We start from the raw sequence: 15564 nt of genomic DNA, 5'->3' as shown, positions 1-15564 counted from the left end.
ATAGGCCAATCACGTGAGTGATGACATATGTGACACGTTATGCAATTTTTTTACTTATTATTATTTATTAGTATTTCTCATTTTATGTTGCATATTGCATATATATTGTGATGTTCATAGATCTATGCAATGAAAATCGGATCATGATGAGATCATAATAGTGAGATCGATTTACCTTTAAATGTGGACCATAAATAATTTCGGTCATAAATTACTCGAGAGAGATATTGAGATAACCGGATATACTAGTGTCTTGTATATCCATCTATATGATGGAGATGGTTGGTTTCATAATTACTCATGTGAGGACGGTAGGGATACAATGTAGGTGCTCATTGGAGAATGAGTTCACTGATTGATCCGCTCATGGAATGATGGATGGTTGATGATACATTATTATTAGATAATGATTCTATGGTCTCAGTTGTATGTCTGGTCCTTAGACGTGAGACACCAATGATGTCTTATATGAGTACTTCACTCTTTGATACCAAACTTATAGGTCTGAAAGTTTTAGATCTATTACATCCGATCATCGAGAGTGATAGCTAATTTTACGAGGGTAATTGAGTGTCAATAGAGGAATATCCACTTTCAGTATTATGAGAGGAATATCTTATATATTCTTGTTTATGTAAATCCCTAGCTAGACTCATTCGGATTGAGAGAGAAATAATTCTTTGGGAGAATCTGATTAGAGTGAGACTCGAGTATATTATGTACGGGGCTAATAGTATTATGTCCGATATACTATCTCTGGGATATTAGATGGATGAGGGACTATAGATATATGATAACTAAGGACAAACAAATCCAGTGGATTGGATTCTCTTGTATTATATATGGACTATGACGTAGTGGCATAGTACGTCCGTAATCGATGAGTCGAATGAATTATTATAAAAGATGATAATTCACTGAATGAGAAGAAGTTCTGACAAATATGACTCATGGTCAGATGAGTAGATGACTCGGGATTGCACTCGAGTCATTGAATGGATGCCAATATCACATCAATGTTTGTGTTGATGTAGATGCATTCTCGTGTGGAAAGGATGGCTGTTGTCCCTTGAGTGAAGGTACTTCCTCGATTGAGCGTTCATCGAGAGGGTTGTTTGGCGAATATTTTTTGTAACATCGGGCCCTCCTTCTAGTGTTAAAATATTAAGAGAAAATATCATTGATGTCTTGATCAACATAATATGGTCCGGACCCATATTCGTAGGGTTGTTTGAGATGCCACCTAAACAAAGATGAAGATCAAGAGAGGTCTTTCGACTTAGTACTTTGGTTGCTTTAGTTAATAACCCTAAGCCTCCAAGTGTGAATGTGAGTGGTCGAAAAATATCAGTCCCTTTTTTTTTGTATTAAAGGTAAGTTTTCATACTTGATCATAAAGACCAAAGAAAGCTTATAATTATCTTTCTTCTCATAAATAAAAAAAAAGTTTTTAATTATCTTTCTTATTGAATGATAAGAAAGAAACTTGCAATTGTCTTACTTGTGATAAATGACAAAAAAGGAAACTTCATTTATCCTCTCTCATCGAACATCATGTGACGATGACATGTTAGATGATTAAGTGATAATATATCTTGTATTACGTTCAAAACAAAATTGATCCAAAAGGTATTAATATTTGAATTGATTATTGATTCATGATGGAGTCGAGCCAACCCGAATGTTGTCGCATCTTTAGAATGAGGGGTTGGATCCTCCCCTAGGTGATAAGAGTTATGAAATGAGCATCATATATAAAACTAATACTAAAGATGTGTTGATTGTGATCACTACATTGCTCAAGTCACTTAGAGTTTGAGATATGAGAATAAAAAAGGTTTCGGATCTTGAACCATACTTGAGATACACCTCGCCCTCAAGCTCCTGCCAACATTATAGATCAAGTCCCGATTGATCTAAGATATTGGTTGCATCATACCCTACTTTGCACTTTGCAAAGACACGTTCACGTATAAATGCAATGTATGTATGTATGTCTAGAGGATTTGACAACTATTAACTTACATCAAAAAGAGTTAAAGAATAGAGTGCATCGAGATCATTTGCATGTGGGAGATGCCTTAGTTGTGAGAATTGTGGCCAGAGCATCAAATGCTTTGCCCAATTAGTATGAGTTGATCACAAAGAGATGCTTTGGCCGCAAAGAATGCATTAGATATGTTAAGCAATATGAGATACTTTAGTAACGAAGGTTGCATCGAGTTATATTATATACTATGCCCCGTTAGGATATATCAAGAAGCATAGGGAGATGTTTTGGCTATAAAGTACATATCTAGCACGTTGCATACTTTATCTAATCATGGCATGTCCTGAAGGATATTTTGATCACGAACACTATGTTGGGCGCAGCACACACTTGCATTAAGCACAAAGTAACATTGTAGTCACAAAGATCGTGTTGTACACTTTGCCTTTTTAGAATATATGGACTATAAAGAGATTTGTTAATCCAAAATATGGCATTAGATACAATTTCACACCTTGATCGGTTAGAATGTGTGTATGGATACTTCGCCCACAAACATCTGTCTTTTAAGTGCATCACATATATTTTTTCATTAGATTAGGGTTTATTGAGTGTGAGAAGACACTTTGGCTTCGAAGTTTGCATCATGCTTTGGTACCGTGAGCATGGATAGACGCGTTGCTCACAAAGGTTGTATCAGACACATTATACACTTCCACTAAGCATTAGTCTAAAAAGAGGTCTACAAGATAGTCGTCTATAATGAATCATTTTCTTTCTTATTTATTCATCATCATCGATATCCCTTTTGTAAGCATCGTCCGAAGAGCCCACTTCTACGACTGAGTTATCGAGCACGACGATGGTCTGTCGATGTCATCTCACATACGGTCGGATAGTCATCGCTGATCGACTCTATGCATCTTTCACATGGATAGACAGACTATTGTATCCGGTGAAGGTGAAGAAATAGATTCATCGTCGCTAATATGTGATTAAGAAATTGTAATTTAAATTTAATTATGATAATTGGTCCAAGACTAATCCTATTCGTGGATCTAATTTAAATACGATCCATATCCATGCCGAACTTTTGGGGTCTCGTTGACGCCTCCGAGCCTCCAAATCATGAACCGTAATCCAATTCGGAATTGGCACTCGGGTACCGGGTCGGATCCACACGTCGCCCGCTTTAAAACCCGAACCCGGAAATTTGAACCGGAACGATGCCTGTTTTTACCGGGATGCCGCACGCCTCCGTGACCCTATCATACCAAATCAGCAACCCCAACTTGCACGAATCTCAACACCTATCCACGGCCAAGATGGACGACCCAAGCGCCCCCGAGCTGCTTCCGCTCGCCTTTAAATTGCGATTGGTTCGGAGCCCAAAACCCAAAACCCTAAATCTCTAGCCCCGTCGTTCGCGCTCTCGCTTAAGCCCTCTCTCTTCCCAACACCCTCCTCTTCCGCCGATCGCCATGGAGTTTTGGGGTAAATCCTCTTCCCATTCTCTTCCGACGCGCTGCTGATCTTCGCTTCACGCGATTGCTTGGTGCATGTTTGCGTTTCTCTTCTTTGTGTTCGATGCTCGTTTAATCGGTTACTTAGGTTTCAGTCGATGGCATTTGCTCCGTTCAGTATCTACTTGTGTTATTTGAACCCTGTCGTCTGATAGTATTCGCCTGAAGATTTTGGTACATATATTGGAGGATACATATACGTTTATCCGTCTCTTTAATAGTATTTGGCTTCCTTTTAATGATCAACCCACATGGATAGGAAAGATGACATGTGTTGCTCATAGTCTATCCCTCAGAAGCCTAAATTGTTTTTGTATTTTAGTTTGGATATTATAATTTTCCATTACCTATATAGTATTCCATTGACTCCCTGAGTTGTCAATTGTTTTTCTTTTAGTTTCGCGAAACTTTTCCATTTTTAATCAATGATAGACATGCAAAAATATTCTAGATAATATGTTTATTTTTTTTCCTTACCAGCAAGCTCTAACTAGTAGTTATCAGTAAAGGAATTTTTTTGTAAGGTAGTCAATGTAGGACTAGAGTTTTTTCTATTACCGATCTTGGAAGTCTGCAAGCTCACCTCTTTGTGGATCTGCCTTTTAATAGAACGTATAAAAAAGATTATATTCATATTTATTGGAGCTTGTACATATTATTTGGTGGGAGCCTCTATCTCTATATATGTTTTTATTTATTTTTTTTCTGTATACGAGTTGATGTGTGTCATGTATGATGGAAGCCCTTTTCTCTTCATAGAGTTACTGTTATGGTCAGTTTACCTTTTTTGTAGTTGCAGTTCCATATGCATATTACTCGGCAGGATATTCTTGCCCATGTGAAAGCTGTTGATGTGTTGAAACATTTGTTTTGTGTGATGAAGGCTCTCTCTGTGTAAATACTTAAGCTTTGACAGTCACATGAAATCCAATCCTTAAAAACAATCAGCAAGTCAAAAAAGCAGTTTGTATTTAATATTAAAAAAAATGTATGTCTTGTTGGTTTTTAGGCACACATAGATGGTGTCTTATGAACTGGTTCATCAGGATTCATATATCTGTTGGGATATAATTTGGTACTTGTATCTACAACTAAGTCTATAAGAGTGTAGCCTGATATAAGTAGTTAAGGCATTTGAAGTGTTATTGTTTCTTCATTACCTTGATTTTACTATAATTCATCAGCTCATGCTAGTAACATATGTTTTGACCCCTAGGATTCATAAATACATTATTTAAATTATAACACCTACAAAGTTTTGCCTGTATTTCAAGGAATAACCTTTTCTTATTAGATCATGGTCTGATCTAGTGTTGGTTGGCTTTTGAGGCTTTATTTTAGTTTTTATAAACTCTCTCCAACAAAATAACATGAGTTTTATTGCTGATGCAAGTAATGATCTCTGTTATGACAGTTCCCTTTTTTGGTGTTTTGTTTACCAAATAATGGTAGTAGGTGTTAGCAAGTCACATGTTGTTAATTTTACTGCAACTCTCAGGTCTGGAAGTTCAACCTGGTAAAACTGTGAAGGTTAATCCTGGAGAGAATAAATATTTGCATCTATCACAGGTTCTACTCAACCCCATGGTGATACATGTGTTCTAATCAGTTTAATATAAAATCTTGTTGAAAATTATCATTATGTATGCAGGCATCACTGGGGGAGATAAAGGACAAAGGAAATGACAGGGTACCAATATTTGTAAAGTTTGATAACAGAAAGCTAGTTCTTGGAACTCTCTCGGCTGGGAATTGTGCTCAAATCCAGTATGATTTGCTGTTTGAAAAAGAATTTGAACTCTCTCATGGTTCAAAGAATACAAGCATCTATTTTGTTGGCTATAAGACTGAAGCTCAGGGTGACTATGATTTATATCCTTTTGATATCTGTTATCAGATTATTTGTTAACGAATCTGATGTTATAATTAGTTGGTTTCATAATATTAAAGTTCTGATTTCCTTGACTGGGCATTTTTCTTTTTCTGCCTCTACTATGTCTGATGAAGTGGGTAAGTTGTTTTTCTGCCTTCTAATTTTTTTCATTTGTTTATTTTATCTAATTTGATGTTTTCAATGAAATGGTTGGTAACTTCTTACTAATTTCCAGATAGCCAATCTGAATCTGATGAGGAGGATATTCAAGTGGTTCAGAATGTCAATGGTATGTTCCCATAGTGCATTTTTGTGTTTTTACATGTGCATGTAGATTTATGTTTCACCAGAATATGATCTTGTACGTTGCTGATTTGATGATCATAATCATTTGGCTTTTGTTTGTTTATGCTTCCAGATGAATGATCTGGACATGGTTGCTTTATGTTGAATAATCTATCTATCTTTCACAATTTACTCATCTACTTTGTGGCAGTTGTCAACATATGACTCCTACCATTCTGGGGATGATAATAAAATTAATACGTTTGCTTGGACTATTGAATCTTCTAGCTTTCTGAGTCAAAATCTGTTTTTTTTTTTTTTTTTTTGTAGAATTACAAATTATTTCCTCATATATGTTCTGTCTCGTTCTCTATCTCTCTCTTTTGAACTCAAGGCAAATCTGAGGTAAAGGATGAAGAGCCCAAGCTCTCTGGTGGAAAACCAAATGCTCAGAAGTCAGATGCTACGGTTAATAAGCCAAAGCCTAAGATAGAGGATCCTAAAGAGGATGAAAAGCAAAAAACCAATGAAGACACTGATGATGATGATGATGATGATGATGAGTCTGAAGAAGATGAATCTGGTGATGATGAGGTTGGTGCAAGCACTTGAAATGGCTGCTATCTAGTTATTGTTCATCCTACTGCTTCTTGGTTTAATAGCTCTGCTCGCTTTTGCTTGATTTATGTCTAGTGGGGTGCTATTGGTTGTACAGTTTGAAGGAATTTGTTGGTAGTGTTGCAGTTATCTACCTAATAAGCATAGGAATGTGCCTATGGCTATGATATTTGATTGACTTTTCACTGATTTTCTTTAAGGACATGCTCGATGGAGAGGACGATAGTGACGAAGAAGATGAGGATGATAGTTCAGATGATGAAGAAGAAGCTACTCCTAAGCTGGTAAATTTCTATGATGAACTATTTTGTTCTTTAAACTTACAGATGCATGTAATTATTTGTGTACCTTTTGCAGGTCGAAACTGGTAAGAAAAGGCCAGCTGGCTCTGCATTAAAAAAAACCCCTGGCCAAGAAAAAAAGGCAAAGTTGATTTCCCCTGCTGGAAATCAGAAAACAGGTAGATCTTTCCATCATATTTCAGGACATGGTTGTCGATATGCAGCTTTCTTTATTGGTTCATCTGGATTTATACTGGCCAACAATTTATTTGTAGGTGGTGGCGCCAAGAAAACTGGCCATGTTGCAACCCCCTATCCTGCTAAACAGGGGAAATCTCCTGCCAATACCAACAATTCCAAGAAGAAAGGCCCTAAATCTGCCGGCATATTCTCATGTAAACCATGCAGCACACACCTTAAATTTGTCTTCATTCTCATTTTATTTTCTTTTTTGATAATTGCTACCGTGATAATAATTATTAAACATTTATATTTTTTTTCAGAACTTTTTACTCTGAATTATCTTCAAGCACTTATCAAAGCGAAGCATTGCGCCGCTGGGAATTGAGCTGGCCGAAATATGTAGTAGATTCTGATGAAGAGTGAGTTGCTTTAGTGGTGTGGCCATGTCCAGTTTTGTATCCTGCAATTTGTGGCCATGTCCAGTTTTGTATCCTGCAATTTCTTGGTTTAGGGAAGAGTCGTAACCCCATTTTTGTCTTAGCAATTTCTTGGTTTAAAATCTGAAGTTTCAGTCATACAAGTTTTGTTCTTCCTATTGGTTTTTCAAGTAGCTGAGGGATTGATTATTTGATTAAAATAAATTTGGCATTGGTATGATTAGTAAACATTCTGGTGATGCCTACTCCTACTCTTTGATGATGTCAATTATGTTGTGCGGTATTAGCATCTTTTCTCGGTTGCGAAGCTGTGAATCAAACATTTAAAACAAATTATTCATAACACAAAACAATCATTATATTTATGTGTTAATTCTCCCAAATATTATTCATAGCATTTTTCCAAAAGATGTGATCGTTAGAAGTCAATTGCCAAGCAACGGGTTTGAGCTATCTTTTACTACTTTTGGTTGGTTAAGCATATTTCAGGAATTTATGGCATTTGAGACTCCTTTTTATTCTTAGAATTACTCTCTATATCATCACCTGTACGTTTCTATTTATTATTATTATTTTTGATGCAATTGTCTCAATCATAGAGAATATTAGACAAATTATGTGCTTGATCAACATTTCACTGTGTGGCTGGTTTGCCCGAGTGGTTAAGGGGGAAGACTTAAGATCTTCTGCACATAAGTGCGCATGGGTTCGAACCCCATAGCCAGCAGTTGATTTTGGTGAACGAAGGAGAAAATTTTCCTGTCATTTTTATTACTATGCTGAAAAAGGTTATTAATTAATTAATTTTCACGGCGATAAATTAAATTGGTTTAAATAAACATTATTCTGATATTACAAATCATCCCACCTTTGATTACCTAATAATGTTTATTTCCTCCTGGCATCAATCATTACATACCCTCTGGATCGAGGAGGCTTTGCGTTTGAAGTCTTTGGATGACGACCATGTCGAATGTTTATTGATTGTATTGATATCGATTTCTTGATTGATGGCACGGTCAAGTCCACAGGTCGTGTGTTGTGGTGACAGGCCGGCCTTCCAAAAAGATTCCGGAATCTGCAAGGCGCCGTCTTTTTTTGGAACCTGCGATGAAGACTAGCCTATGCGCCTACTCAAAACTGTCGCATGGTAACCAAAGTCGTTTGTGATTGAGTTCCCATTTCCCCTCATCATCTTCGACCGACACGGGAAGTCTCCTCTGCGACTCCATGGCTGCAGAGGAGGCAGTGGTCGGCCATGGCCGTGATGTTGCTGCAGCTGACCCAAATCAGCTTGATGCTGGAGCTCTCTTTGTTCTCAAGTCCAAAGGTCCCGACAATCTCTCTCTCTCTCTCTCTCTCTCTCTCTCTCTCTCTCTCTCTCTGGTTTGGGGATTTTATCACCTGAACAGGGATGACTAATTTGCGTGGTGAGTGTTCGACGCAAGTACAGGCTCGTGGATGCACTGCGGCTACCATCTGACGACCTCCATCGTGGCCCCGGCCCTGCTCAGCCTCCCTTTCGCGCTGGCGTCGCTCGGCTGGGCGCCCGGAGTTGCGTGCCTCGTCGTGGGCGCCGTCGTCACCTTCTACTCCTACAACCTCCTCTCCCTGGTTCTCGACCACTACGCTCAGCTCGGCCGCCGACAACTACGCTTCCGCGACATGGCTCACGACATCCTTGGTAATCTCATACTTATATTTGATATCCTGTCCATTAGGTCCCTTCGTTTCCGTCATTCGCCGCCCGTCGATTCTGTGGTGGTGGACGCACAGAGTTCCACCGGCAACATGGCTGTCAATTGTGACATTTGGGTCTTCCTCAAGAACAGTTACATGCACTCATCCATGGTGGCTACCACTAAAAGCCAAGCTTCGACGTGGATCAAGAGAGATCTATTGCCATCTTCCGCAAGACCACAATCCGATTAGTGTCAACGAAGAAGGCTGTGCGCTTCGAGATTCCTTTACTACTCCAAGTGCAGCTGTCAGCGAGGACTGTTGCTCTTCCTGTGTTTGTTAAAATGTCACCTCGAGAAAAAAACAAAGAGAAGAAAGGGTGCTTACGTCTGTGGTTGGCATGCAACAGGGCCAGGATGGGGTCGCTTCTACGTTGGTCCGATACAGTTCTTGGTGTGCTTCGGTGCGGTCGTCGGCCAAGTCCTCTTGGGAGGGCAGAGCATGAAGGTCCGTCCGTCCGTCCGTGTCTTTGCCTCCGTCCATCTCCGGCTGTAAGCGCTCGGTTCGGCTTGCTAAGTCTCAGCCTCTGCGTTGCAATTGCAGACCATCTACTTGATCGCGAGGCCGGGAGGGACGATGAAGCTCCATGAGTTCGTGATCGTCTTCGGGGCCTTCATGCTGGTCCTCGCACAGATCCCGTCCTTCCACTCCCTCAGGCACATCAACCTCGTCTCTCTTCTTCTTTGCTTGTCCTACAGTGCTTGTGCCGCTGCAGGTTCCATTCATGCAGGCACAAATGCTCCACAGAGGGATTACTCCCTTCCAGGCAACGGCCAGGACCGCCTCTTCGGTGCACTCAACGCCATCGCCATCATCGCCACCACCTACGGCAACGGCATCATCCCGGAGATACAAGTCAGTCATCAATGTCCCTCGCTACGACAGTGACGACCGACTCTGACTGCGTGCTGCTTCATCTGCTCTGCCTCCAGGCAACAGTTGCTCCTCCCGTCACGGGGAAGATGTTCAAGGGCCTCTGCCTCTGCTACGCCGTCGTGGTGGCGACCTTCTTCAGCGTGGCCATCTCCGGGTACTGGGCATTCGGCAACCGAGCCCATGGCTACGTTCTTGCCAACTTCGATCTGGAAGACGGCACCACCCTCGTGCCCAAGTGGTTCCTCGCCATGACCACCTCATTAACCCTTCTCCAACTAGCAGCCGTCGGAGTGGTAAGAACAACACGTACAGCTTGTTTCCACGTGTAAGCTTTCGGAACATTTAAGCAAAACATAAAATTATACTATTATTATTATTATTATTATTTATTATTATTAAAGTTATTGTTATTGTTATTGTTATTGTTAGTGTTATTGTTATTGTTATTCTTATTGTTATTGTTATTCTTATTGTTATTGTTATTGTTATTCTTATTGTTATTGTTATTGTTATTCTTATTGTTATTCTTATTGTTATTCTTATTGTTATTGTTATTGTTATTCATATTGTTATTGTTATTGTTATTCTTATTCTTATTGTTATTGTTATTCTTATTGTTATTGTTATTGTTATTATTATTATTATTATTATTAAGGATAAGTGGTAAAAATGATTTTGATAAACTGATAAAAATTTTGAGCAATCACCTGCGCTTTGAATTTTTCTTTCGTCATTTATCATTTATAAGAAAAATAATAAAAATAAATAAAATTTTTATTAAGATTTCGTCTTTTGAATTGTATCCTAAATCGTCTCTCGCTACCTATACGTTCACTAAGATTAGTTGATTCCTTGACAAATGCCTACCTACACGTAGCCGAGGAATATGGTTAGGACAACAAATGCATCTTCGGATTCATTTCTTTGACTTTCTCCTAATGTTTTCTCACTTCAAAATGATCTTTCGTTGTCGTTTTTCTTAGGAAGAGGCTTTTGTGGCCTCTTCTGACCAATGATGTGCTGCCACGTTACCCCAAGATTCAATATTAGGGAATGTTTTGGGTAGGGTGCTTACGGTTAAATCCAACCTTTTAACAAATGAGATAAAAATCAAAAGATGAAATCCTAATAATAATAAAATATAAATAAAAGAAAGATAAAGATTTATGTTTCCTGAAATGTTGCTTACCTGAACTTATGATTCATGCAGGTGTACTTGCAGCCGACGAACGAGGTTCTGGAGGGCCTGTTTGCCGACCCAAGAAAGGATCAATACTCAGCTCGTAATGTGACGCCGAGGCTCATCTTCCGGTCGCTGTCCATCGTGGTGGCAACCCTCCTAGCCGCCATGCTCCCTTTCTTCGGGGACATCAACGCCGTCATCGGCGCCTACGGGTTCTTGCCGCTGGACTTCGCGGTGCCATCGGTCTTCTACAACCTCACCTTCAAGCCTTCCAAGAGGGGCGTCGTCTTCTGGCTCAACACTGCCATAGCCGTGATATCCTCCATGCTTGCGCTTCTGGGCTCCATTTCTGCAGTGCGGCAAGTTGCTTTGGATGCCAAGACTTACAAACTTTTTGCTAATGTATGAAACCCATCAACTACTTAGTATGTTAAGCCGTCCTCCTAAACTGGTCCGATGAAAGCTCATCCACTCTTGTATGCTTGCTGTCCGAGCAGATTAACATGGCTGAACGACCAGCATTAGATTCCATCAAGTTGTTCTGTACAACCTAATCGTAAGACTCCCAACCCAACGAAGAACAAGCCCTGCACGGTTAGAGACAACGTAGCTACAGTTAGCAAAAAAAACAAAACTTCACTTAATTGAAAGAAAACATGATTACCTCTCGCCACTTGATCCATGCAGGAGACGCTTCAAGCGAGACCATCCACCTGCACCTATTGAAGCCAAACAAGAATTCTGGAAACCTTTACCTTTACAGTATGTCTCTCGGCTATCTCAAGACAAAAAAACATCTGCACACCATAAGCCTCTCATATTAAGCTTTACATGATTTTGAATTCACTTGAATTTGAACAACAAGTAACACCTGGTCAAAATGGATCAGTCACGGTACACTTCACCAAAGCAACCGATCAGGAACAGACACAGAAAAGAAGCTCCACCTCAAGGGGAAAAAAGGAGGGGTTTTGACCATTCTAACAATGAGGTTTAAACTATCAACAATAAGCCAAGCACATCTTTTAGGACTGCCCATGACCTACGATGACACCTTTCTTCTACATCTGAACACCGTGTCCCTGTCTGTTCTCAACCTTGAACGGGCTTCCACATGCTTCTAGAACAGTTCCAGACCAAGAAGGAAGAAACACATGATAAACAACGGATGAAGTCATCATGCTAAGTGGTAAGACAGCTGTTGTTCGAAAGTCAATAATGGGGATGCCAACAACGGATGAAGGAAATCAAGGTTTGGTCCATGCACTTGCAAGAAACTTGTATCTCAAACTTTTGCATCAGTTGTGTCAGCGGACGCCGAGGATTCACCTGAAAAGTTGGATTATATACACCAGTCAGAAATGTTCTCTGTGAAAGACATCTTTACCAAGAAGTTCATTACCCGTTACCATCAAGTTCAACATAATACATGAATCATGATCTTTGAATGGCTTACCTGCCCTTACAACTCTATCGATATCATCCTTCAAGAGAGAATTCTCTTTACTTATCAGTGTCATCGATGAACCACTTCCATGGTTTGTTTCCGCCATCTCGACCTCAATAGCACCCTTGATTAATGATTCTTCTACCTCCATCTCCAACTTTTTCATCCTTGCTTTCTGTATGGCATGCATCTCATATCTGGCAAAAGAATTAAGAAGATTAACTTGATATATATACACATGTTATATTAATTTTTTCCAGAGGAGTACAACAAAATTAATAGCAAGAAGAAACTTGACACTCCTAAATCACCAGCCCGAAATGTTTGACTAAATTAAGGTGTCACGATTTCCTTTACAACTCAACATCTTTTGTCAAGACCCAACTCAACTAAGAATCAAATCAGAGTATGGTGCATGCGATATCGGCTCCACGGTATGATGTGCCTCTACCCTATTCATGGCCTATCAAGACCCCTCACCATATTTAATACTGGGTCCGCTATGATTCCATCCATTAGAACTCAATTTGATGAGAAAATTTATTCGTTAAATCGATAGGGCCTAAGTCACTAGCCCAAAAATGCTTATGCAAGAGATGATAGTAAAGACTCATCTAAGCTTATAAACCAACTCAATGCTCCTCTCACTTTCAAAATCGGTCTAAATTGAGGTTTCACAAGTAAACATTGAACAATGATGATTAAATTACAACTGCATTAGACGATATATTTGGTTGGCCGATGCTTGTCTAACTGGAACAAGTGAAGTTTTTTCCCTATTTAGTTCATACAGTTAGGTATGATACAAGATGTTCGCAAATGATTGAAACAACAACTGCTTTTGGTCTGCCTTATTTGTCTTAAGAATGTAAATAATAATTTTTTGTGTGATACTACATTTATGTTGATCAGATACATTTGTGTTTAACTGATTATGTAGAACCTACACTGGAGGCTGAACATAGTGATTGCTTTTGGTTTGCCCTACATAGACTTTTATTAAGAATGTTAATATTTGTCGGTGCAATATTAAATGATGTCAATTGAATCTGTTGGACTATGAAAAACACCTATAAGTTGATCTGATTAAGTGGACTTAGCACATAGTTTAAGGTCACTTCCAAACATTAAAGTTACATGACTCCTCATAAGCTAAAATTTATGATATGACTTATTTACATACTAGTTCTTCAAATAGTCTCGGTGATCATGGTGAGCTTGGTACATAACTCAAGAGAACTTAATTACAAGCCGGAGTTTGATAACAAACAAGACATGAACTTGATGATACACAGAACAAATAAGTAAGAAACCCAATTAATAACAACAATAAGAATTGGGAGGTTTTGAGAAACTCTGTGGCCAAAAAAATAGCATTGTAAGCAAGCATGAATGAGAGGGATAAAATTTTAACTCAAATATCAGTAGAACAATCCTGCAAAGTTTTACAATATGAGCCTCATTTTTGGCAATTCTCCTTAGCTGATTCCTCCCTAATACATTCAAATAAAAAAGAATCTTAAATCTAAGATATCTTTAACATGACAAACGTCTTGATCCGGGAAACACAAATTTTTATAACTTCCCTATGCACGAGGTTCCCAGTGATAAAGATTGCATGTGCATGTAAACATAATGAACCTATTAGTTTGGTATGCAAAAACAAATTCTCCATAAGATAAATTCTTCTTATGCATCCTTCTGTAGTCCACCCATCCCATTTCAAATCAAACTCAAGTACACACTACAAAAGTAAATTAAGAAAGAACTTACGGAGCGACATTGCTCTTAACAAGTTGAAAATATATTCTCCAGAACTGTCTTTCTTTCAGATGCCTAGGGCACAAAACATATCGAAGCTGTGCAATTTCCTGAGGGAAAATAATGTAGAAAAGTCACACTCATATAATTCTTTTAATAAGCAATTTGATGTAGCTATACGGTTTGACAAATAAGTTAATATAGAAACAAAAGCCAATGTGTAATGTTGTGGCATTATTGTTCAATATTGAGGATAAGCAATCGAGAACATCAAGTTCTCTGCACCATGGCAAAAGCTAATTATTGTGAGGATATGGACAGTAGAAGGTACAAACATGAAACATTACCGCAAAAGAGGCACCAAATGGAGAAGCAATTGCTACTCGAGGATTCAACCGCTAATAGGACTAATAGCACACTAGAGTTCTATACTAACATGCCTAAAGTGAAGATGTTCTTCAATCAAGCCATGCCCTAATTTCCATGATTTCTATTAATGGAAAAGATCAAGAAATCAAAGAAGAAACAAGTAAAAGGCCGAGAAAGATATCAGATCGAAACAAGAGTAGGAGGGGAAGACCTTGACTTCGGAGAGAACCAGAGTAGCATGCCGCTCCTGCCACTCCGTGAGATCCTTCCTGACATTAGACTGGGAGCAGACGTCGGCAGGGTCTGCAGCCTGATCATCTGCAACAACCGACCACTAAATCGATGTAAACCGAACCGTTCCACGCGAATAAGGACACGTATCTATGCACAAACCATGAAGGGGGAACGATCTGAAGGTGTCGACGGTGAAGGTTTTGACGAATTCGCGCAGCCGATCCGTCACTCCGAGTTCTTGAAGAAGGCCATCCTCCTCCCGGTGTTTACCCTCGCCACTCGTCTCCGCGGCCTTCTCCTTCGACGCTCGTTTCCCTCTCGCGAAAGGCCACATGCTGTTCGAAGGCGGAGCTCGACGATCTGCGGCGAACCATGTGAGGCGTCCTCGTTTTAGCTTTACTTGTGTTTTCTTGTTTTTGTTTTTCGAAGCAAAAACTCGAAAACAGATGCAGAAAACACATTACTTCTGTTTTCTTAAACGACACATGGATAAGGCTCACCTATTCAAATTGCTCTGGCCGTGCCTCTTGAGACCATTCATTACAAACTACACCTCTCTTGAGACCATAACAACACTGAAACAGACCCCCTGACGAAGGTTGAAGATGAACTCCAAATCAGATTGGAAAGCTCTTTTCCGAGTGAGCAAGTCAGCAAAGACAGCCTTCAGTTTTCATACCACAGACGATTGGCAGAAGAGAATGTTTGAGAGTGATGTATGCCTGCAGTTGTGGTTGCTTGGAAGCTTGTGAGCAAGCTATCAT

The 15564-nt window shown here is 39.4% G+C and overlaps 2 protein-coding genes and 1 non-coding gene across 4 annotated transcripts; 2 read left to right on the top strand and 1 right to left on the bottom strand.

The window, feature by feature from the left end:
* Nucleotides 1–3373: 3373 nt before the first annotated feature.
* On the top strand, nt 3374–11520 carry LOC103993586 (GABA transporter 1). 2 transcript variants are annotated; one of them, XM_009413706.3, is made up of 13 exons: nt 3374–3484; nt 5012–5082; nt 5165–5385; nt 5507–5523; nt 5622–5675; nt 6066–6271; nt 7628–7633; nt 8484–8520; nt 8644–8874; nt 9280–9377; nt 9474–9785; nt 9863–10099; nt 11017–11520. In XM_009413706.3, exons 1-13 carry the CDS (start codon nt 3472–3474, stop codon nt 11395–11397), a joined length of 1884 nt encoding a protein of 627 aa, XP_009411981.3. In that variant the 5' UTR covers nt 3374–3471; the 3' UTR covers nt 11398–11520. The 2 variants fall into 2 exon arrangements, with proteins under 2 accessions (XP_009411981.3, XP_018686503.2); XM_018830958.2 differs by lacking the exons at nt 3374–3484; nt 5012–5082; nt 5165–5385; ... (3 more) ...; nt 7628–7633; nt 8484–8520 and having other exon boundaries at nt 8734–8874; nt 9023–9377.
* Nucleotides 7835–7917, top strand: TRNAL-UAA (transfer RNA leucine (anticodon UAA)). The gene has a single exon. It is a non-coding gene; the product is annotated as a tRNA-Leu (tRNA).
* A 267-nt stretch (nt 11521–11787) lies between the features above and the next one.
* On the bottom strand, nt 11788–15440 carry LOC103993587 (uncharacterized). The gene is made up of 6 exons (XM_009413707.3): nt 15301–15440; nt 14960–15160; nt 14778–14884; nt 14210–14307; nt 12446–12633; nt 11788–12318 (listed from the first exon to the last, which is right to left on the bottom strand). Exons 2-6 carry the CDS (start codon nt 15132–15134, stop codon nt 12275–12277), a joined length of 612 nt encoding a protein of 203 aa, XP_009411982.2. The 5' UTR covers nt 15135–15160; nt 15301–15440; the 3' UTR covers nt 11788–12274.
* Nucleotides 15441–15564: the final 124 nt, after the last annotated feature.

The sequence above is a fragment of the Musa acuminata genome, chromosome BXJ3-8 (genome assembly GCF_036884655.1).
Source record: "Musa acuminata AAA Group cultivar baxijiao chromosome BXJ3-8, Cavendish_Baxijiao_AAA, whole genome shotgun sequence".
NCBI lineage: Eukaryota > Viridiplantae > Streptophyta > Magnoliopsida > Zingiberales > Musaceae > Musa > Musa acuminata.
This window is presented reverse-complemented; position numbering and strand designations above follow the sequence as displayed.